The sequence below is a fragment of the Scleropages formosus genome, chromosome 4, assembly GCF_900964775.1.
Source record: "Scleropages formosus chromosome 4, fSclFor1.1, whole genome shotgun sequence".
Lineage (NCBI taxonomy): Eukaryota > Metazoa > Chordata > Actinopteri > Osteoglossiformes > Osteoglossidae > Scleropages > Scleropages formosus.
The window spans coordinates 26,640,736-26,663,553 of NC_041809.1; the positions used below are offsets into that span (position 1 = coordinate 26,640,736).

The window sequence follows — 22,818 nt, forward strand, 5'->3', positions numbered from 1 at the left end:
GTAACCCTTGTCCATATTTACCTGAACTTGCACCTCCAGTGCTAGAAGGACAGTCCTTGACCCTGCCAATCAGGGTTAGATAAAGTTTGTTCTGCTCAGAGTTTTGTTTACTGCTTCTGAGCAAACCACAGCTTTCAACCTTCAGCCTCTCCTCATTTCATATGCAGTTTTGTCTCTGGGACTGAACGCTGAAAGAAGGATCAGCTGGCTGGAGTAAATGCTTTTGCTTATTGTCAGTCCCCAGATTCACACAGATTCCAAAACAAGGACTGTTTGTGCCCTATTACAATGCTAGTGTGCACGGAGGAGGGGCCAGAACAGCTCTCCTGCAGGGACCATAAGGTCCGAAGCAGAATTACATGGCATGGAAGGTCAGCGTAATGGAGCAATAAAGAGACTCAGGCAGCGTTCACCACTTTCAGCAAAATCGACTTTGGATGAAGAGGCTACCACTTCCACCCACGTAAAAATGTCCCCGTGAGGCTATCGCTGCAGTGGAAAAATACCAAAGTTTGTTGTTGTTTTTTTTTTCACTCTAGCTACAGTTTGTTTCGCTGCACACGTCCAGGTGGATGTCTTACTTGCCCTATCTTCCCGAAATGTCCCAGAAGTGCAGTCAGGCTCCCTTGTTGGCGGGCAGCCAGGAAGGTCTTTTCAGGGAATGCACTAAATGGGCCTGGGAAGGGTTTCAACAGAGACAGACACACACCCTGGGGGCCGTCTTCATGCTCAGATGCTGTTCCTCAGGAATACACTTGGACTTGTGATCCCGCAGTACTGGAGAATCTGGCCGACATCCACAGCATATTAACATTAACATTCATTCATTTAGCTGATGCTTTTCTTGAAAGCGACTTAAAATGTTGAGCTAATTGAAATGATCTACCCATTTATACAGCTGGGTAATTTTACTGGAGCAATTTAGGGTAAGTACCTTGGTCAAGGGCATTACAGCCAGAGGTGAGATTTGAACCTGCGACCTTTGGCTCCAAAGAGAGCGCAAGAGCAAAGCACATGTGATGTCATCCCTAAATAATAATCATTCGTAATGCAGCCATGTTATGAATTGTTTATTGTCATTGCGCTGCCCATGATGTGCCTGGCATTCCTAGAAAGCTAGCGCAACCAGACAGGCTGGGGAGAGCCACACTGAGTCTCCTGCCACTTTACCCAGGACCACCTGCTCTTTGCTCTTTGTCGCCCCCTTGTGTGGTGAGCCGGTACTGGACGTGTCAGGCCGCACTGCGGCGTCCGTACTCCTTTCTTAAGTAACTGTACATTTACATTTACATTCATTCATTTAGCAGATGCTTTTGTCCAAAGTGACGTACATCTCAGCAAAAGTGCAATTTATTCATTAGGTTAAGAGAAAGAGACAAAGCTGCAGACATGTGACTCAAGCAAACCTAGTTTGTTACCTACCACTTGCTGCACCGAGGTTACGCTTAACGCTTACGTTTATTCGTTTAGCAGACGCTGTCCTCCAAAGCAACTTCCACTGAATAGTAGTATAATATCAACCTACACCATACACCCCCACAAATACACAAACAAAACATTCCTTGTTCTCAGAGCCCACTCAGTGTAGTAAAAGTGTGAGATGTAACACACCGCAGAACTTAACTCAGTTAAGTAAATTGACATTAATAACATAGAGGCTGTTATGCAAATTAATGTACTACTGCTAAACTACTAGTTAATTTGCATCATTTATATTTGAAAATCACACACACACACACACACACACATTTTCAGAACCGCTTGTCCCTTACGGGGTCACGGGGAACCGGAGCCTACCCGGCAACACAGGGTGTAAGGCCAGAGGGGGAAGGGGACACACCCAGGACGGGACGCCAGTCCGCCGCAAGGCACCCGAAGCGGGACTTGAACCCCAGACCCACCGGAGAGCAGGACTGCGGTCCAACCCACTGCGCCACCGCACCCCCACCATTTGAAAATCAATTAATTATTAATATACAGTAATAATCATGTTAATCTTTATCAAAGGATTTTTTCTGCTCCTTTAAGTTTCTCAGATGACCTCAGATGATATACACATGTCTTGACAGCTGGTAGTGTAGTAGTTAGAGTTGCTACCTTTGGACTCAAAGGTCCCAAGTGCAATTCCCACCTCCAGCTGCAGTACTCTTGAGCAAGCTACTTAACTCAAAAATTGTTCCAGTAAAACTGCCTAGCTGTGTAAATGGGTAAATAATTGTAGGTTGCTTTGGAGAAAAGCATCAGAAAAACGCTCCGAGCTTTCGACATTCCAGGTATTTTCTTTTGTAAAACTGCTGGAAATTTCTGGAAAATAAGTCTAGAGGTGAAGTGAACCGAGCAAACTTTTTAGTCAGTACTTCAGTAACATGTATGACGATATAAATCTCTGCAAGAAAGATGAAACTCCGCTGACACGGAACTACTACGACCAGTGAGCCTCTTTGGACGTGCAGATTACAAACCGTGCATCATGACCCCCTTAGATCTTAGGGTTTGTGACCCACCACAATGACAAAGTTTGTGCACAATCACAAGTGCTTCAGTGACTGCTCCTCCTTCTGGCCAAATGCTGCCAAGATGCAGCGGAAAAGGGTCCTTCTTCAAGGCTGTCAAAATCTACTCATGTTCCATCACTTCAGACCCTAGCTCACACCTCCATGGCATCTCCCGACTCGTTAATCTTAAAAAATGTATCCACTGCCCACCTAATACATATCCCTTAAGAGGACAAAGCTGTCACTCATAGCCTATTCACTGAGAAGCAATTTTTATCTTTTCCTAAAAGTGGTGTCAGTGATCTACGTCTTGTTGTATTATGAAAACTTAAGGCTATTAGGGATCATACCCAATTTATCAGCTAAACAAACCGTAAAATCACGGAGCAGTCCATTTCTTAAATCCCAGAACAATTCAGATAGACTGACAGAGGTAATTTGCATAAATTTGCACACGTTTATACAGGGAATAGGCTCTGATTTCATAGGAACCCTATTTGAGCACTCATATAAAGTCATTAGAGCAGCTGGACTTGCCATAGTGAATTTCAGAGTATTTGTTATAAATTAAGCCTCTTTTGGGGCTTAAAAAAATTATCTTTTCGAACCTGAAAAATTTATCTTAATTTTATTATGTAAATCTGCAGTACATTTTTGCAGATAACGAGTTACACTTTTATTATGAGTAACGATGAGAATTTTACTGAAACAGTTCTGAACATCTCAATCATCTGGTTTAACAGAGGTCACCCTGGTGGGGTGTGAATCTGCATCTTCCAGGCTTTTGGACAAGTTGGTTGACTAACTCACCTACTAGAAATGTAGATTTTTTTAGGCATTTTCCCTAGTACGGAAAAGGACATGTAGCACTCATAATGTGTAAAGGGGTGGACAAAATAATAGAAATACCCCATGAAAAATGGAGCTGAACTTTGAAGGACCTACATCACAATTGAAAATACAGCTGCAAAGGAGATTCAAATTAGGTTGATTACCAGTTAGCAGCATGTGTTGGATATAAAACAGGTCTGAGAATATGTTAGTTTTCAGAGCAAAATGAGGCAACCAATAGAGTTCCTCAAACACATTGTCTGAAACCGCTTGTCCCAAGAGGGGTCGCGGCAAACCGGAGCCTAACCCAGCAACACAGGGTGTAGGGCTGGAGGAGGAGGGGACGCACCCAGGACGGGACACCAGTCCATCACAAGGCACCCCAAGTGGGACTCGAACCCCAGACCCACTAGAAAGCAGGACCCGGCCAAAGCTGTTGAACCACCACACCCCCTTAAACAGAGTCCCAAAGAGGCAAAATATTCAGTGCTTGAAGTGCAGGTGCATCGGTCACAAAACCTGCGAAATTATTTAACGTGTCAAAGAGGATTAGCCCTGAAAATAATGGTAGCATATCTAAAACATGGGCCAACTGCATCTGCAGAGTAACAATGGTCACAGGCTGAAGCATACCGACAGGGATAGTCAGACACTTAGAGACAGGAAGACGTATAAGATGGTTGCTAATTGTGACAAAAGAACAGCCTCAAAATTTACAAGAGAACTCAGTCAAGATCACTGCGATCTTCATCTCTACAAAAACTGTACGTCATTGACCTTCACACAGCTGGAATTTACGGCAGGGCTGCCATTTGGAAACTGCTTGCATGCAAGGCAAACACACAAAGACATATAACCTGGTTTAAGGAGCACAGAACTAAACAATGAAAAAAGTAATATGGTGTAACAAGTGATCTTTCGCCCTGTTTCCTACTTCTGGACGGGTTTATGTTTGGAAAAAGTCAAAGGATGTCTTCAACCCACAATGCCTGTTGCCAGCTACTCAGCGTTGTGGGGGGCCCACATTGATACGGGCAACCGACTGGGGATTTAACTCTTCTGGATTCGACCGCGTCGTGTAGGACACTGCTTCCAACGTTTCGCTTAAAGTAGACGATGCGGTTGAATCCAGAAGAGTTAAATCTCCAGGCAGTTGACACCAGCCGCGGAAGCCTACTGGTTTTCATATGCGCAACCATCTCGTATGAGTCATTAGGTCCAATAATTTCTTTGCGCGGTTGTATAACAGCCATATCAGGTCCCTGATACTAATATATTGGTAGTTGTTTGCCTTATTTTGTCCAGCATCTGCAGGGCTTCCAGAGCAAGGATGTAATGGTAACACTGTCCACAAGGTGACACTCTGAGCATCACAAGTTGCTCCAAAAGGATCCTGGTTTATATTTGCCCTTTACTAAGACCTTCGCTGGTTGGCATTCCATCTGTTGTGCCCTGAAACGGTTTGTCTTTGCACTGGGTCACTGATACACCTCTAGAGTTGAATGGGCTCTAAGGGAACCGAGGGGGAGCGCCTAGCTCAGGCTGCCTCTGCATTTTCACCTGAAACCCACAGGTCGTAAGGTCAGCTCCCGGCCCCCGCTCAACACTGGTGCCTTTGTTCGCCTGTTGGTTCTGCTCCAAAGCCCTGTCTCCAGGTGGCTCCTGTTTCTGCTCCAGCTACAGCAGCAGATCCCAGCAGCACTGACAGAAGGATAACTGAGTTCAGGAGTCAGTCTGCTGTTGGGGCAATTACAGGTCTCTAAAAAAGAGCGTGTCTCTACACAGACATGTACATAAACACCCCTGTTCCAAGAGTTGATTTCATGTGGTGGAAACACAGAGCTCTTCCTAAGATTTATCCTGCGCCAGAGGCACAAACTTAACAGCGCAGTGAGCTGTAGGGTTGATGCCCCCATCCCGGTCAACCGGCTTCAAAGTTTAATGCGTTTGAGAGCTGGAAGGTGTTTGACACTCTATGTAGAGTCAGAGCGTTAAAATGCAGGCCTTTGTGGCCCATATGGATTTCCTGTGAGTGAGAGCATTGTGGGTGCGGTGGCGCAGTGGGTTGGACCGCAGTCCTGCTCTCCAGTGGGTCTGGGGTTCTTGGGGTGCCTTGCGGCGGACTGGCGTCCCGTCCTGGGTGTGTCCCCTTCCCCCTCCGGCCTTACGCCCTGTGTTGCCGGGTAGGCTCCGGTTCCCCGTGACCCCGTAAGGGACAAGCAGTTCTGAAAATGTGTGTGTGTGTGTGTGAGAGCATTGTGTGGAAGTACAAACGCAGCGCAGCAGGTGAAGCAGCACGACTCGCTGCCCCAGATCATCTTTCTCCTCACAGAAAAGGCAGTGTTTGTCTCAGATGGTATTCGGTGTCAGAAGACATCCTGCCAGCTCTCTTTTTATTAATCCATCTTATTTTCTCTTTTTTATCTCAGTGCTTGGAGCTGTTGCCAGTTCTGTGACAGCCTTGGCTGTCCAGCCCATCCTCCACCATACCCCCCGTGCTCATCTGATTCACTCTGTGCAAAGCAGATAGCAGTTCACATGGCACCGTGCAGGACCCGCACACCTCACACTGCTGGCCATGAACTGAAGCATACACTTCTATGTGCTCATGCAGAGACCCAGACACACACACTCGTATACACACTCCTATATGCACGCACATGTTTAGAGTTTGTCCCCATTATGGTGAATGTGACTTTATTGTGTTGGACTCTGCACACGGGTTGGGGAGAGGTGGACCTTCGGGGTGCGGCCTATAAAAAGATTAAAGCTTTTATAAGAAATCCTAGGGCTCCCTTTGTCTCTTGGCAATTGGCAGTTTACATGACCTCCGGCGTAAAAAGAAAAAGGGAATCCGTGTTACAATGTTAAAATTACAATCTACAATGTTTAATTATAGAGCAGTGAGGCTAAGCAGAATGTCATAAAGTGAAATCCTTGAGTAAGCACAAAGTTGGTTTTCACTTGCTGATCTCATGCAAAGGCATGAATTTCATGCGTTTTGGAAGAAGAAACCAAGGAACAAGGCAGGAATTTGGAAAACCTCCAAGACTGGGTCATGTCCAGACCTTTAGTGGTTACCAGTTGTGGGCATTCAAATTAAAGATGCCAACTCATCACCAAGGGCGATTGGGTGGGTTTGGCATTTACCCTGCTCAACAGCCCCTGAAACCTGTACAGAAAGGCATGTGCTTTCACAGGACGTGCTCTCCATCCATGTGAGTTTCATAAGATTTTGTAGCTAGGAGACTGCAAAAGTTCACAGAGCAGGGGGACCGGTTGTCATGGCGAAAGTAATGCCAGCGACATAAATCTGCCATTTGTGTCCATGATAGTAAATCTTAGGATAAGGCTGTATTTGGGAATTACGGTTTTGCACCACATTAATACACACACACATTTTCGGAACCACTTGTCCCATACGAGGTCGCGGGGAACCGGAGCCTACCCGGTAACACAGGGCGTAAGGCCGGAGGGGGAGGGGACACACCCAGGATGGGACGCCAGTCCGCCACAAGGCACCCCAAGCGGGACTCGAACCCCAGACCCACCGGAGAGCAGGACCAGGACCAGGTCCAACCCACTGCGCCACCGCACCCCCGCATTAATACAGTAGTAGAGTATTACAATTAAAATGTCCATCAGCCTATCCATTATCAATAAACACTTCTGTGCAATGCAGGGTCGCAGTGGTCTGGAGCCTAATCTGTAAGGCCAGGACATGAAGCAGGGTACAGCCTGGATGGGATGCGAGTCCACTAGGGCAGTTTCACTCTCTCTCTCTCTCTCTCTCTCTCTCTGTCTCACACACACACACATACAGAGAGAGAGAGAGAGAGGACATCGCATTTTGGGAGAAAAGCCACGCGAGAAAATCAACAAAATTCCACACAGACTGGACCGGAGCCGAACCCTCGTCCGAACCGACAGCCGTGGGGCTCGAGGCACCCGCGCTACACTACAGTCCTTCTTTTATAAGTCTCTGTATTTCAGCAGAAATAAATCATTCCTGGGCCCCCCACCCTCTCCAGTCCGTCCCTGTCCCCGTCCCGCTCCATATTCTATATACTATAGTATCTACTAGAGTAAGTGCCACCTACAGAAAGTGACTTTACACTGTCCTGGGACGGAGCCAGCTGAGCAGCTCGTCCCGAGGCGGTTCCAGCCCGGTTTCTCTGTAGCCTCCAGCTGCACGGGGCGGGTCCCGCTCCGGGCAATAAACGGTTAAGGTGCGGAGCTCGTGCCACGGGACAGGTTGGCCGCGGGCATATATTTGGCGCGTGGCATCGCTCCGCAGCAGCACTGAGGGACAACTGCCCCCCGCGCGCCTCATCATCCTCCTCTCCTTCGCTTCGTCTCTCTCTTCCTTCGTCCTCCTCTCACTCATCTCGCCCCGAAGATGTTGCCGTCGGTCCGAGCGCTGTGGAACCTGAAGGATGGGCTCGTAGTGCTGCTCACCCCGCTCGTCTTCCTGCCTCTGCCGCTCGTCATCGGCACCACGGTGAGTCCGGCTCTGCGCTCCTCGCGCTCCAAGTTCCGGGCTACAGCATCACACTGATGGGTCACCACATCGTGTCATACTATATCGGATCATATCATCGTCATTTACTCGATCACGACACCATAACCTGCTGGATAGCTACCATCATACACTAGGTCACAACCTCACATTGTACTGGATCATATCGTCATTTACTCGATCACAACACCATAACCTACTGGATCGTTATCGTCACCTTTCACTGCATCACAAACTCGCATGCATTCATTGTATTATGATCCGGTAGATAATGACTATTTCATCCATTGGATCATAATATCATAACCTACTACTGCATCATTACCATCACACTGCACTGGATCACAACCTCACATTGTACTGGATCATATCGTAATTCACTCGATCACAATATCATAACCTACTGGATCATCACCATCACCCTGCCTGCGCTGGATCACAAACTCGCATTGTACTGGGTCATATAATCATAATTTGCTGGGTCACAATGTCATAGTGTGCCGAGTCACATCATCATCGCACCGTGGCTGTGCGGATCGGTGCTACAATCCTTTGCGAAGCGGTGCAGCAGAGTAAATTGCATTTCCCTCCCCGAAAAGCTCGAAACTGAGGATGGAGCACAGTATCATGAGTATCATGAGTATCCTCGCTCGTTCCCGCGAGTCCCGAGCCTCTTTCTGTGTTTTATCCCGCCGTTACATCGCTAACAGGTCCGCATAATTCATTCATTTTCCCGCCCGGTTATTCATTTACGCCCAGTGCGAATTTCACCGCGTTCCGCGCTCATCTGCTGCAGTTAAAGTCATGGTAATAGTCCCGCAACTACCATGCCATGGCATGGACGCGAAAGTAATTGTTTTATACTTAAATGATACTTGTGCTTATTACTGTCAAATACATATTAGAATCCGGTGTCTTAAAGTGAGCTGTCGAGGATTTCGTTTTAAACTCAACAAGTGTTTAATTTACCGCAGTTTAACATGATGATGTGCATGATTGGCAGGCTTGTCATAACTCTGCCTTGTTGTTATTCTCCGGTTAAAATGTAACAGAAGCCTGAGGTGGTACAGCCATTGTCATTGTGTCCTTTCTCCCCACTTTTGGCGAAACTAGCACACGCAGAGCCGTGGGAATCCGCACCAGACCCCCAGCAGCGCTCGCCGCCTTTCTTCTGGTCACTCGCCCAGGCAGTCATTGAAAGGCTCCTTGTTCCCCCCAAAAACTCCACTTGTAGGAAGACCTCGGCGTTAAACTCCCCTCCAGCGAATGCCATTATCGCTTCCTTTCATGAGCAATTTCTTCCAATTCCTGTGTATCTCCTCTAAGGACTATATTGCTATAATCTGTGGAACTGCAGGACCATACAAGTTGTTATGCCCCTCTTATTATATAGATACTTAACTGGTTCTCCATCCATATGTCATTAGACAGCTCTATTTTGTGTGTGTGTGTGTGTGTGTGTGTGTGTGTGTGCGTATGTGTGTGAGCCCAGGGCACAGATCACAGTCCCTGAACCTGTCCCTTGATCCAAATGGAAAAGACTGAGCAAAGCAGTCCTAACACTTTCACCACTGGGCTTTAAACGTGGACGGAACTTTACATACTGAGTTACTGGGACACGTTGAACGCTGGCACAGAAACATCACCTCTCAGATATCGCGTACGCATTGAGTGATAGGTCACTAAAAATAATTTACGCTGCAGATGACCGAAATGTCTCTATATAGACCAAAAGTGGCCCAAAATGATAGATTCTGCAGTACTACAGTCCTAAGGCTGTGAATGGAATCCCGTGCCCCTTGGTTTTGTGTCTTATTTTTGGCTCTCAAAAGTTTCTGTAAGCTGCATAGGTGGCATGAAATTTAATGGACCAGATGTGATTTTTTATTCCGCTATACATGGCAATTAGTTGTGCTGTATAATGTCTTAAATAGTTTTCTGCAGTTTTTTTGAACGGAAGTTAATCAAAGGTTATGTGATGAATAAACCTTTTCAAGAAGCCGGTATAACCAGAGGCATGTCATCTGTAAAGCTGTGCATATGTATTTCCATCTTTCCAATATTTCAAGAAAATGTTGTAATTTTGCATAAATTCAACCTAAAATATTTAATTTTTTGCCAGATTTAATTTATATACAGTATATATAATTGAACTAGGTTCGCTTGAGACTTCCATGTCTGCAGCTATGTCTTATTCTCTCAATGTAATGCATACATTGTACTTTTGCTGTACGTCACTTTGGACAAAAGCATCTGCTAAATGAATAAATGTAAATGTAAATGTAATTATACAAGATTATAATGCAGCCCACTCGCTTTTTATCAAGTTGCGACAGATACTGGGTGACTATATATCTCACCTTTTTCCATTTTTTCCACTGCCTCTGTATTTTGGAAAAGTGCTGATAGCTTCGGCCGGGTTCACCCAGTGAACCCGGCCAAAGCAGAGTCCGTTTTCATTGACAAAACTTTGAGAAATGTTTGCGTTCTGCGTCATTCGTGCTGTTCTCTGCCACGGAAGCTGGGTTCACTGAATGAAGTGTCATTGTGTACTGTATCTTCTTAGGTCTTACAGAGACCAAACTTTTTGGTTATGTGCACCTCCTCTAAAACTGCTGATGATCAAGTTAAACATGCGGTTAACAAAGTAGCATTCGAATTCCCAGCCCTGCCACAAATGCGGCATCAATGTACATATAGGGCAGCGCTCAGGGCACAAATAGTATAAAATGAACAAGCAGAATTAATCAAAGTGCATCCTCTGAGTTTTTGTTACGTGGAATATTTTAGATGTTGTACAGCAAACTGAGAATGGCTTAGATAAAATACAATTTTAAAATAATAAACCACAGCAGTACTTCAACCAGTCAGCACATACATCGAGCTATGTGCGAAGTTTTCTCAAATAATTGCTATTTTATTTGTGCTTAAAGTGAACATAAATCAGCTGCCCTTCGGTGGTAACTGGATAACTACGTGGACTTTTGCCCCGTCTCAAGTTTTGCTATAAAAAGTCAAACTGCACAGCTGTGATTATTTGGAAATTGTTTGTGAAGTGCTACAACTGAGAAAAAAAGTCGCTTGCTTTCTAAATGAGGTGTTCGCCTGCCGCAGGTCAGGAGAGTGAAATATTCACATGTTATTTTGGTGATGTGGCAGTCATCTCATGGCAGTCATCTCTTGTTTTGCTGCACGAAATAATTTGTCATCCATAGCACTGGACAAGGACAACTCAACGTGGATTAAATTATTTTTAATTATTGTGCACAGAAGTCAATTTTGCTTGTAATTTTACACATTTCCATTACATTTGCCAGTTTAACTGACAGTTTACTCAAAAGGAATATAAGAACATTGAACTACTGACAATAATTCCTCCATTTATGCAGCAGTGTGTTTTTTTACCAGAACATTTAACCACTTCTCCTCCTGCTTCCCCACTACATATGAAGGCTTGCAGCAAAATGTACTGAATCTGTTGAGGTCACATAGGCTACAAAAGGGTTTCATGGAATCGTGCGCTGGGATTCTTCGTAAATATGAAAACTGTCCAAATGATGCGCGTTAGTTCCGGATTATCTGCGCACGCTGATGGTGGCATTGTTTAACCACCCTGCAAGTTATAATGTCACCCTTTCAGTTTTCTCAGAGATTGAGTGCCACCTCTCAGTTTTGTTTTAAAAGGTGTCCCCACGAGCAAAACAAGTGAGACGACCTGTTAGTGACTGCTACTGTCAGTCAGCACAAGTCCCTCCCACAGGACCTTTTTGGATCCAGCCCGTACTCCGTTTGTGTTTCAGGTTGGGCTGGAGGCAGCAAACGAGAAAGTACGTGTTGACACAAATGACTGTTATTCAAAATTGTACATGCACACACATATTACATTTATTCACTTAGCAGACGCTTTTCTCCAAAGCGACTTCCAATGGATACTATGTACTATGAGTGTGGGAGGAAACCAGAGCACCCAAAGACTTACACTGCTAGATACACTACTTACACTGGGTCGCTCATCCATAAATCAGTGGAACACACTCTCTCTGCCACTCACACACTACGGGGGAACCTGAACAGCATGTCTTTGGAGTGTGGGAGGAAACATGCAGACTCCATACAGACTGAATGGGGATCAAACCCACATTCTCTCACACCACCCAGGCGCTGTGAGACAGCAGCACTACTCGCTGTGCCGCCATGCTGCCTGTATCAACACACACACACACACACACACACACACACACACACACACACACACACACACACACACACACACACACACACACACACACACACACACACACACTACCCTGAGCAGGGTAGCAGAGAGCCAGAGCCTAACGTGGCAACACAGGGCGTGGGGCTGGAGGGGGAGGGGGCACACCCCGGACAGGACACCAGTCCATCACAAGGCACCCCAATCAGGACTCGAACCCCAGACCCCCCAGAAAGCAGGACTTGGCCAAACCCGCTGCACCACCATGCCGCCGTGCCCCCCTCTAACAAACGTACAATACCGGTGAAAAGAGGGACATACACAACAGAGGGACAAAGCAAACGAATCCAAAAGCAGCCTGCATCAGTGAAACCGCAGCAGAAAAGACTGGAAGACAAGCTGTGTGATTTTAACAAGACGCCTTGTAAAGAAAGTAATTTCCAGCAAATGTACTCAGCCTTTCGACTGGTACCGCCCACATGTGGTAACACTATGAATATGGCTCCTGACGGCTCACAGGCTGCTCGCACTGCTGAAGATGTGGCCTGACAGTTCTGTCGCTGTCCTACAGGAGGCGGGCTGCGCTTATGTCATTGCGGTGATGGCCGTGTTCTGGTGCCTGGAGACTTTGCCGCTGGCCGTCACCGCGCTGCTGCCTGCGGTACTTTTCCCCATGCTCAGCATCATGGAGTCCAAAGAGGTAGGACTCTCCGACTCCACCTTTGACTTTTCCCCACGTTCACTGCATCATCCACAGCGGCACCTCTGGCACTGGAAATTCATCGACGCATTTTCTATCCAAAAAATAGCCAAAACCTTGAGCTTCAAGTGATCAGCAGTTCCTGTAATCAACCATTAATTGATTAGTTTAATGTAGGGGTTTAACCAGTTCAACCCATTAGATCATTATGCTGTAATACATTTTAGGTTGCGAAAAATGTGTTTGCGTCTGTGATTGTGTGTGTCCGTCTCACAGGTGTGTGTGCAATACATGAACGACACCAACATGCTGTTTGTGGGGGGGCTGATGATGGCTGTGGCGGTGGAACACTGGAACTTACACACGCGGATCGCCCTACGGTTTCTACTTCTCGTGGGGGTGCGGCCGGCACTGTGAGTAACCAATTGCCAAATCGGGGGGCCCTGCCCGCCCCGACTCTGCCTGCTTCTGGGTGCCACAGAGCAATAAGACTGGACAATATCACACAACATACGGCAATCTGCAAAGAGTTTTCTTGCTGAGCTCTAACTGGGTCCTGTAGGGCGAGTCAGAGGCAAATTCTATGGGCTAAGCTGTGGTTCAGGTCATAGAGACAGGTCATGGTGCAGATCTAATGGGCCAAATCCCGGCGCGCATCCTTAAAGTATGAACATGGTTCAGAACCAGGTAAGGTAGCTGGGAGGTTTTTTTGTGTAGCAGCATGTTAATTGTCTGGCTTAACATCAGATTTCCATCGCGGTCACTGATCTCCCGTTTCTCCCCCACCCCACCGCACCCCTCTTCACAGACTGATGCTGGGCTTCATGAGTGTGACAGCCTTCCTGTCTATGTGGATCAGCAATACCGCCACTACAGCCATGATGGTGCCCATTGTGCAGGCAGTTTTGAACCAGCTCAGCAATACCCAAGTGCAGCAGAGCCACATTCATAGCAACGAGGACCAGACCTGGCCCTCTGAAAGTGAGGATAAGCAGTCCGACAGGCATGGTGAGTGGGCCGTCAGCTTACTAGTCGAATGCTAGATACCGAGATACCGATATCTTCCTGGGGATATTCTGGAGATGCCTCTACCGGGCCGCATGCTGTGATGGAGACGTACGTAGAGGATTAGGAGGGTCAGAACAGCTATAGTGGTAGCGTGTGAAGTGAGTCGACAAAGTACACATTGTCAGAAACCCAGACAGAGATCCTGCAAAAGAAATTATACGTAAGTCTAAATGCCTGTTTCTCCTTTTCCGGCTCTCCCGTTTTCCCCTCTTTGTCGCTCCTTGTTGATGACAGTGGTGGTGAGAACCCTCACTATGGCCGAAGAGGAGGCGGCGCAACGTAAAGAGGCGGAGGAGCGGATGAAGATGTGCAAAGGCCTGACGTTGTCCATCTGTTACGCAGCCAGCATTGGAGGCACCGCCACCCTCACCGGCACCGGGCCCAATCTGGTGCTGAAAGGCCAGATGAACCAGTGAGCACAACCGTCCGCTTCGACGGGGCTGCAGATTGGGACCATAAGCTGGTGCTTGCTTTGCAGCGCTGGAATAAGATCATTGTAATCTGATAAATGTTCATATCCTTGTGGGCTCATATAGTCAGAAGCATTTCACTTTTAAGTTTTGAGTTCCTTCTAGATAGGGGGGTGGCGCAGCAGGTTGGACCGGGTCCTGCTCTCCGGTGGGTCTGGGGTTCGAGTCCTGCTTGGGGTGCCTTGCGACAGACTGGTGTCCTGTGCTGGGTGTGACCCCTCCAGCTTTGTGCCCTGAGTTGCTGGGTTAGGCTCTGGTTCCCTGTGACCCTGTATGGGACAAGCGGTTCAGGAAGCGTGTGGGTGTGTTCCTTCCGGAGTCCAGCGATGGGGTTAGTTTCAGACAATACCCAGGTGTTCGTTGACAAAAACTTCTGAGAGAAATAAGAGAACACCCAATGTCAAGGCCTGAAGCTGTTTGCGTGGCTTCATAAAGATTTCCAGATGTTTTAGGACCACTGTGATTTGTAAATCTTTGTAATTGAGAGCGGAGGTAATTAATTTGACTGGTTAAATGACAAAAGACACCATATTAAAAGCAGATATGCTGCCGTTTTGTAGGAATTTGAGAAGTACGCACCTCTGTCTTTTATCAAGGTACTTTTTCGGCGTGAATATTTCTCTGCCCGTGAATTTGAATTTTTAACCCTTCCTAACTCAGTTACTACATCTAGATGTTTTTTTTTTTTTTTTGCATTTTTTTCCATCCCCATCTACGAGTTTCAGCTTTGTTTATTCACTGTTTAATCGGTGACTGATTTACATGTTTTACTCTGTCAGATGAATTATTATAAAATTGAGGGCTTCAGTAATAAAATGAAAACCAGATGACTTTGTGGTCCTTGATGACCAGAATTTTGAAGATCACCTCTGATGACCGTCACGTTTTTTTTACGACAACAGCATGTGCTGTTGCCTTTCTCATTCGGTATAAAAGACACGTGCAAACTCTGACAAATTTCCAAGATTTTGCAAGAGGGCATTTGGCAGCTCTGTACTAGAAAATTGTTTTTTCCTGTGGATTTACTAGCAATTTGTTTGAGCTTGGGTAATAGCAGACCTTCCCTTATTTCAAACATGTGCAGTACCTCAAATGTTTGCACAGCCAGCTGTCGGCCAACTGCAAGCCAGCTTTAGTGTTTCAGAAATTTTTAAGCTTTCGTGTTTTTGAGCATATATACATATATTTTTCTGCGTTCGTTTGAAAATCTATAAACTTGTTTCTACCACTTTGGATAACTTATTTTTTAGGGCAATTTTTCTTTTTTTTTTTTTCCAGGCCAGAAAAAAAACTACAATAACTTAAAACTAACCTTTGTCATAACCCTGTCTGTCCTTCTCTCCAGGCTCTTCCCCCAGAATGGCGATGTCATCAACTTTGCATCGTGGTTCGGCTTTGCCTTTCCCAACATGATATTGATGCTGATGTTAGCGTGGCTCTGGCTCCAGTTGGTGTTTATGGGGACCAAGTGAGTGTCAGCTTCTAGGGTATCTTGTTGTCATGACATCCATGTTGGTGTGAGGTTCTAGGGCATAAGGATGAACTGTTCCCGAGCCGAAATGTTCCTGTTGTTGTAAATGTCTGCCTCTGTCCTGTGTTTCGACAGCACTGACAACAGAAACATTTTGTGGAACAGAAACTACCTTAATCGATGGCGATTTTCCGAGTACAAGGAAAAAATAAGCATTATTTGACAAACAGTATTATCAAAGTCACAACACAAGGACTGGGATTATTACAATTTCACAGGGTTATTTCCTATCCACAAAGTCTTTGATTGCCAAGTTACTGATCCTTATTGTTGTAAAAAAATAACATTTATACGTTTATACTTTTTTAGCTTTGCAAGCTTTTAAAGTAAATTTTTTAATTTTTGTTCAGCTGCTGTGGAAGAGATGGTATAAATCTCATTCAAGAACGAACTGGAGAGACTTCAAAATACTTCATAATTCTGACTAAAAGCAGTGAAATTTGATAAATGTTGAACATAATCCATTTCCTCTGGGGTAATCTGAGAAAAATCTCTGCGCGTAAACCTGATTCCATAACAGATGTGACACTTCACCTTTTGCTCATGCAATAACACGAAACATGGGTTCCTGCAGCTTCAGGAAGACGTGGGGCTGTGGAACGGGGAAGTCAGAGAAGGAGATTGCAGCCTTCAACGTGATTCGTGACGCACACAAAGTGCTGGGCTCCATGTGCTTCGGGGAGATGAGCGTGCTGGCCCTCTTCACTCTGCAGGTGCTGTTGTGGTTCACCCGAGACCCGGGCTTTATGGCCGGCTGGGCAGCGTACCTCTTCAACTCCAGTGCAGAGTACGTGTCATATACAAGCACACTCATGCACACGCACACGGGTCACAGTGCGCCCAGTCATACGGCTTTACTGGCATTTCATGAATAAACAGGTGACTGGATAGTGAACTTTCTCAGCCGCACCATGCCAACGCGAGAGCTCAAGTGTAAACAACCAAGAGCCGAAGCATTGCGTGCGACGGCCAACAACCTCATCACAAGTGTACACGTGGCTGGGAATGAAACAAAAGCAAAAAAAGCACATTCTGTGTGCTGACCCTGTGCACTGAACACATGCCCTTATATGCACCCACTCCTGCCGCTAGTTGTGAACCGCCGTACCTCTAGAACAAACATCCGTACAAAACTGAATGGGTGGAAAGCTGTCATTAGCTGGGATCTCGCAAAGCTGCTCGAAGATCTCCCGTTTGTAATTTACAGTTGCAACATGTAACTGAACGGAAACTTTTTTCTATGTGAAACTAACAAGAGCGATGGCGATATGTGACTCTTTCAGATATGTGACCGATGCAACGGTAGCAATCTTTGTTGCCTTGCTGCTCTTCATCTTCCCTTCCAAAGTTCCCCACTTCCGCTTCTGGAGGTTAGAGAGCACAAATACAGGTACGTCATAAATGGAAATTTCGAACTTCTTGAGGCAAAGTGAGCAGAGGTGGGTAGAGTAGTGAAAATACTCAAGAAAAAGTGCTGTTGCTAAAAAAATACTCAAGTATAAATCCAAAAATCTGCGTGAGTAAAATTTGAAAAAAACCTACTCAACTACCAAGTTACTTTGATTCAGTGATATAGGCTTTTTAATCTTTCAAATCATTTGCGATGTTAACAGTTAGTTTTAACTCATGGAAAAATATATAATACTTTATATTTTCAGATTTTTCAAATAAATGCAAATCAAACACTATAAAATCAATCTTCTGTATATTATGAGTAGGAAGCTTATGTCTTTATTGAAGGCAGCTAACAATATCAGGTTTGTACATTAAGATGCTAAAAATTCTTTACTCGTTTCAACAGCTGGCTTGTTTTTGTTGGAGGAATTTAGAAGGACCATGATCAAGGGTACTACAGAAGGAAAGGGGATCTGAATGCCTGTCCTTTGCAAGGCAACAGCCCTAACTACTATTCTACCCACTGACACCTTTGTTCAGTGCAATTTTTCACATTTTTATCCAAAAGCAACTCTTCCTATTTTTACAGCAGGGTACGCATTTGAGCGGTTCGGGCTAAACTTGGTGCTCAGACAATACAGCACTGGGAGGTGTTGGATTCGGAAAGAAAAAAAAAACAAACTACCAACTTCACACTATTCACAGTTCCACAATAACAAAACACAAGCAAAAAGTAAACTTCTCAAAATAACTAACAAATAAAAAACGTCAGTCAGTGTAGTTGCTCAAAATCCAAAGAAAGGTAAAAAAAATACAGTGTTAGGCTCCTCTAGAAACTTTCTTTACTCAGTCAGCCTCACTGATTTGATCTAGGCAATGGTTCATTTCAGACATCAAAATTAGACGGTGAAAAGCACTGCATAGCTAGTGTACTGCAAAGCGATAAATGGCACCTAAGAAATTAAAGGCATTATTTTACTGGTGGAATTTAACTTTTGGTTTGCAAGCAAACAGAGCTTTTTAATTAGTGAATAGTTTGCAATTTTCCTGCACAGCCAGAGAGGAGTAACAAATGAATGTCATGTTTTTTAGAGTGGATGTAGAGTTCATGTACACTGATACTGACATCCTTTGCCAGACAGAGATGATAAGACATTTGAAATATACAGTAGGTGGATATATAGCCAGGACGTCCTATAATGTTTGAATGGATGTGTAGTCAATATGACCTTTACGGTTAGGATGGACGTGTCGTTATTATATATTTTAAGTGTAGCGGGTACCGCAGTAGTTGTTGCCTTGCACTTGAAGAACCCAGTTTTGAATCCCACCTTCTGCTGTAGTAACTCTGAACTAGGTAGTTGCCTTGAACTCCTTTGATTAAAATATCCGGTTGGATAAATGGGTAAAATCATTGTAAGTAGGTTGAAATTGTAAGTTGCTTTAAAGAAAGAATCACTTAAGAGAGTAAATAGTTCATTTTCAGGTGGGATAACCCTCATATAACTACACATAGCCATCTTCAGTACCAAACTAGGGAAAAGTGTTCGCAGTATTCAAAAGTTTAATTCAACATTGAATAAGTTAAATATAGTAATAAGTTAACAATTAGCTCAGAATATAATATTTGTTATAATAATATTAAGAGTTCAGAAGGAAGGTGACATTAATGTCACAGAGTAAGGTGCATTTTTTCTTTCCTAATGAATCTGAGTGAAAGACTCTGAAATGGACAGTTTCTCCAGAAATGTACTTAAGTAGAAGTAACAGAAAAAAATAACACGTTACTACCCATCTCTGACAGCAAGTGAGTTGTGATGAATTTAGACATGTAGCAACACATTAGAACATTATGTAGAATTTAAGATTGCTTAAAACTGGTAAAGAGTGTGCTGATTTTGGACACTTGGCAGTGAGTTCATGAATTTTGTTCAGTTCAGTAAAAGATCAGAGATGAGCCAAGCAAGTGAGTTCATGGCGAGTCTAACGTGCATGTTTCTCCACAGATTCTCAGAGCTCCAAGGGTCCTTCCCCAGCATTACTCACATGGAAGGTGGCCCAAAAGAAGATGCCCTGGAACATTGTGCTGCTGCTGGGTGGCGGGTTTGCCCTGGCCAAGGGCAGTGAGGTGAGCTGGGCCAGATAGGTTGGGAGATCGGGGTTGTCTGGCCTCAAGAGAGCACCTGTGTGTAGCAGAGCTTTATGTGTTCACCTTTGAGTGTTCCTTTGCTACTAGGAGTCAGGCCTGTCCAAGTGGCTAGGGAACCAGATGACCCCCCTACATGCCATCCCACCATGGGCCATCGCCATCGTGCTGTGTATGCTCATTGGAATCTTCACCGAGTGCACCAGTAACGTGGCCACCGCCACACTTTTCCTACCCATCCTGGCTTCCATGGTGAGAATGGCTCGGGTGCCACATCTACATGTTCCATAATTAAGATATGAATTGCTATCTTTCATGCTCCCTGCTGCACCGCAGATGAATATAGCCATAAATCATCAACATCAAACTCCTTCCCCTTTCCTCATTACATAATGAGTTCCAGTATGAGAGGTGTTCAGACATGAAATAATGCTTACGCATGCTAATCCAGCATCTTGGAAAGAGATCTGACATCTCTGCAACACTTTACTTATTAATAAAATGCTACCCATCCAGGCAAAGTCAAACGTACTTGGAACTCTGTTATATTCCCTCGAGTTAGATTTTGCCTTGCCGGCAAATTTTTTGAAGGTAGCTGATCGCAGCGTCATAAAAGCAGATTTCTAATCTAGTTTTAGTTATCCAGAGTACTAGTTTTGGCTCCAAATTACAGGATCACTTGCACTGTCGTTATGGGACAGCAATTGCAGTGACATTTCTTCAGCCATCAATTCAACTAAATGCGTGTGCAGCGCATTGTAATTTTCATTGTCAGAACTGTTACTCAGAGATGTTCAGCTTCTAAAATGTCCTAAAATGTTTTCATGTGGAGGGCAGACTGAAGGCAAGTCGTGACTTCAGAGCAGTCTTTCCGAGTTTAAGATTCTCCGAATATAGACGTAAAGGCTTTCTTCTACACTCCCAGTCAATAGGAATGATCTTACCATTTCAGTCTGTAGCAGGATGATGTGCTCCCATTTCTTAGGACTGAATCCTGTTTTATCCTGCTTTATAGTACTGGATCTAGTTGATGTGTTTCAGTCAGATTCTAAGAACCCGGATTCTTCAGTTTCTTGCTACCCCCCTTTATAGTATTGGACAGTGTTTTTTGTATGTAGGCTGATCTCATGGTACTGACTTCTGTTCATATGACGAAGACAGTCAAGAGAAATGAATTCTGATTGGTACGGCGATACAGCTGGTTTTTGCAAGGCTGAAGCCTCTTTTTACGTTTCAGGCTCAGTCTATTGGAGTGAACCCGCTGTACGTCATGATCCCCTGCACATTAAGCGCTTCCTTTGCCTTCATGCTTCCGGTGGCTACCCCCCCAAATGCCATTGTCTTCTCTTACGGCTACTTGAAGGTGTCTGATATGGTGAGTGGAACCTCAGACAAGTACTTTCTCGGTTAGATTTAATCAAAAAGCATAGTGAGGTGTGTTATTAACTTTGGGTAAGAAATTTAAACTGGCACGGCTTTCTCTGTTTTATATTTAACTGACATGACACAGTAAAATGTGTAACTAAACAACTAACTCTGAAATTTATATTGCGGTCTTAAAAACGTACCGTGATATGATTTAATTGTCATGGTTATAAACTCAAATTGATGTAATAAAAGTGAAAGGGAAATATTATTATATGCAATAAAAGTCTCCTTTTGTTGTGAAACTTTCCACATTGATTGATATATTATCCAGATTAGGGAGGTGTTTATGGTTGTTTTGTTAACAATAATTTTAGACATTTAGCACAAATCATATTAAAATTTTACAGTGAGTGAGATTGACCTTAGAAAAACGAAGATCAAAATATCTGAATATGTCTTTCACATCCGAAATGTCGAATCACGAACTATATAACTGTGTTATAGATGTAACCATTCATCACACTGACATAAGAAAATGTGTATTTTCTGTGAGTTCTGCATTTTGTCTGTGCTGCTTGTGTAATTAACTTTGTTTCGTGGCCTGTGACCTCTGTTTTCAAAGGCCAAGATGGGCGTGGTCATGAACATCATCGGCATCCTGTGTATCACCTTGGCCATCAATACATGGGGCAAGGCCATGTTCCATCTGGACTCGTTCCCCTCCTGGGCCAACAATACAGGGGTGTGACGAAGGACGGGACTGTTCCCACTAATTACACAGTCCCTGACTGAGAGAGCGAGAGACAGCGGCCAAATTAGAATTCTTTTTACAATTCCTACTGCTTCTAGAATGTTTCAAACTTCTCAGGTTTGGTAATGATGCCTGGTACAGCCAGCACTGCCAGGTGACCCTGGAGCGCCGGGCCAACAGCTGTATGCCGTAAACACTGTGACACTTCTTGTGGGCAGGGACAGAAGAGCAGAAGAGAGGGCTATTGATCACTAAGTACTGTCAAGGGTAGTGACCGGCGGTGCGACGGCAGGCTGATGCTTTGCACAAGACGTATTTCCCCTCCCGGGCTGTGGAAGCTGTTCGGCTTTCTTATGGCTGAGCTCGGACTTGGTTGCTGTACTTTACGGTGTTGAGATATTCAGCAAAGGTTCCCACGAGAACCCTCGAAAATTAATTTCCATTTTACAGAAAAACTTAAACACTGGTCCCAAGGATATTAGTATGCTTATAAATGTAAAAAGGACTACTCGAAAAACCCGATTGACACGTTATGTCAAAATGATCACGTCTCCCTTTAAGAGCACATTAGGAGGTATTGTAAAATAGAGTCACCAACTTTAATGCCTTGTAGTCAATTATTAAAAGCAATAAGCTGCAGTGCAGGCAGAGATGTGTGAGGAGCACAACTCTGCGGTAGTCAGGGAGGCCCCACCAAGTCGCGACAGCCACGTATCGATTCAGAACCGCAAAAAAAAAGCATTGTTTTGCATCCCACATATCATTTTGATTGTTAAAAATATATTTCATTGTATTATTTCTTTGTATGAAGTTATTGTAAATCATGTTTTGTATATTCCACAGAATATGAATGCAATATATTTACATTAAAGTGTAATATTTTCGTACCAATTGACAAAAAAAGACCTTTTAATTCTGATGTTTGTCATGTACAGATCTTAAAGGCTGTTAAACAGCTTGAAGTTTTGTTCTATCACGTCCAATTTTAATATTGGAAGAATGCAGTCGATTTTAGGCATTGGTCATCAGACTTTTTTCTGTTTTTGTTGTTTAACGTTATTCGACGTTTCATCTATTCTGTATTATATTTGTTTTCAAAGCTTTTCTTTCATTGTGCCCTCGTATTTTTCGAGTCCGTGTGCATCGCTGCATTTTGTTCACTTCCGCACCATTTTGAGCCATAGAATGAAAGTGCTTGTGTCACATAATAGAGCAACAGAGGATCCTCTGTTGGAAGCACGAGAAAGGATCAACAATCCCGATCCTCTCGGTCAAGGAAGGTTGATGGAAATCGCTGGCCTGATAAAAATTTCAGTCGCACAACGTGCGGG

The 22,818-nt window shown here is 44.5% G+C and overlaps 1 protein-coding gene across 1 annotated transcript; it reads left to right on the forward strand.

Moving 5' to 3' along the window:
• The first annotated feature begins 7,610 nt into the window (after positions 1 to 7,610).
• On the forward strand, positions 7,611 to 22,366 carry LOC108921307 (solute carrier family 13 member 5-like). The gene is made up of 12 exons (XM_018730742.1): positions 7,611 to 7,827; positions 12,630 to 12,758; positions 13,035 to 13,171; positions 13,567 to 13,766; positions 14,061 to 14,238; positions 15,642 to 15,764; positions 16,402 to 16,614; positions 17,111 to 17,217; positions 19,229 to 19,350; positions 19,459 to 19,620; positions 20,606 to 20,743; positions 21,359 to 22,366. The coding sequence occupies exons 1-12, from the start codon at positions 7,726 to 7,728 to the stop codon at positions 21,482 to 21,484; spliced, it is 1,737 nt and encodes a 578-aa protein (XP_018586258.1). The 5' UTR covers positions 7,611 to 7,725; the 3' UTR covers positions 21,485 to 22,366.
• The last annotated feature ends 452 nt before the right edge of the window (positions 22,367 to 22,818 follow it).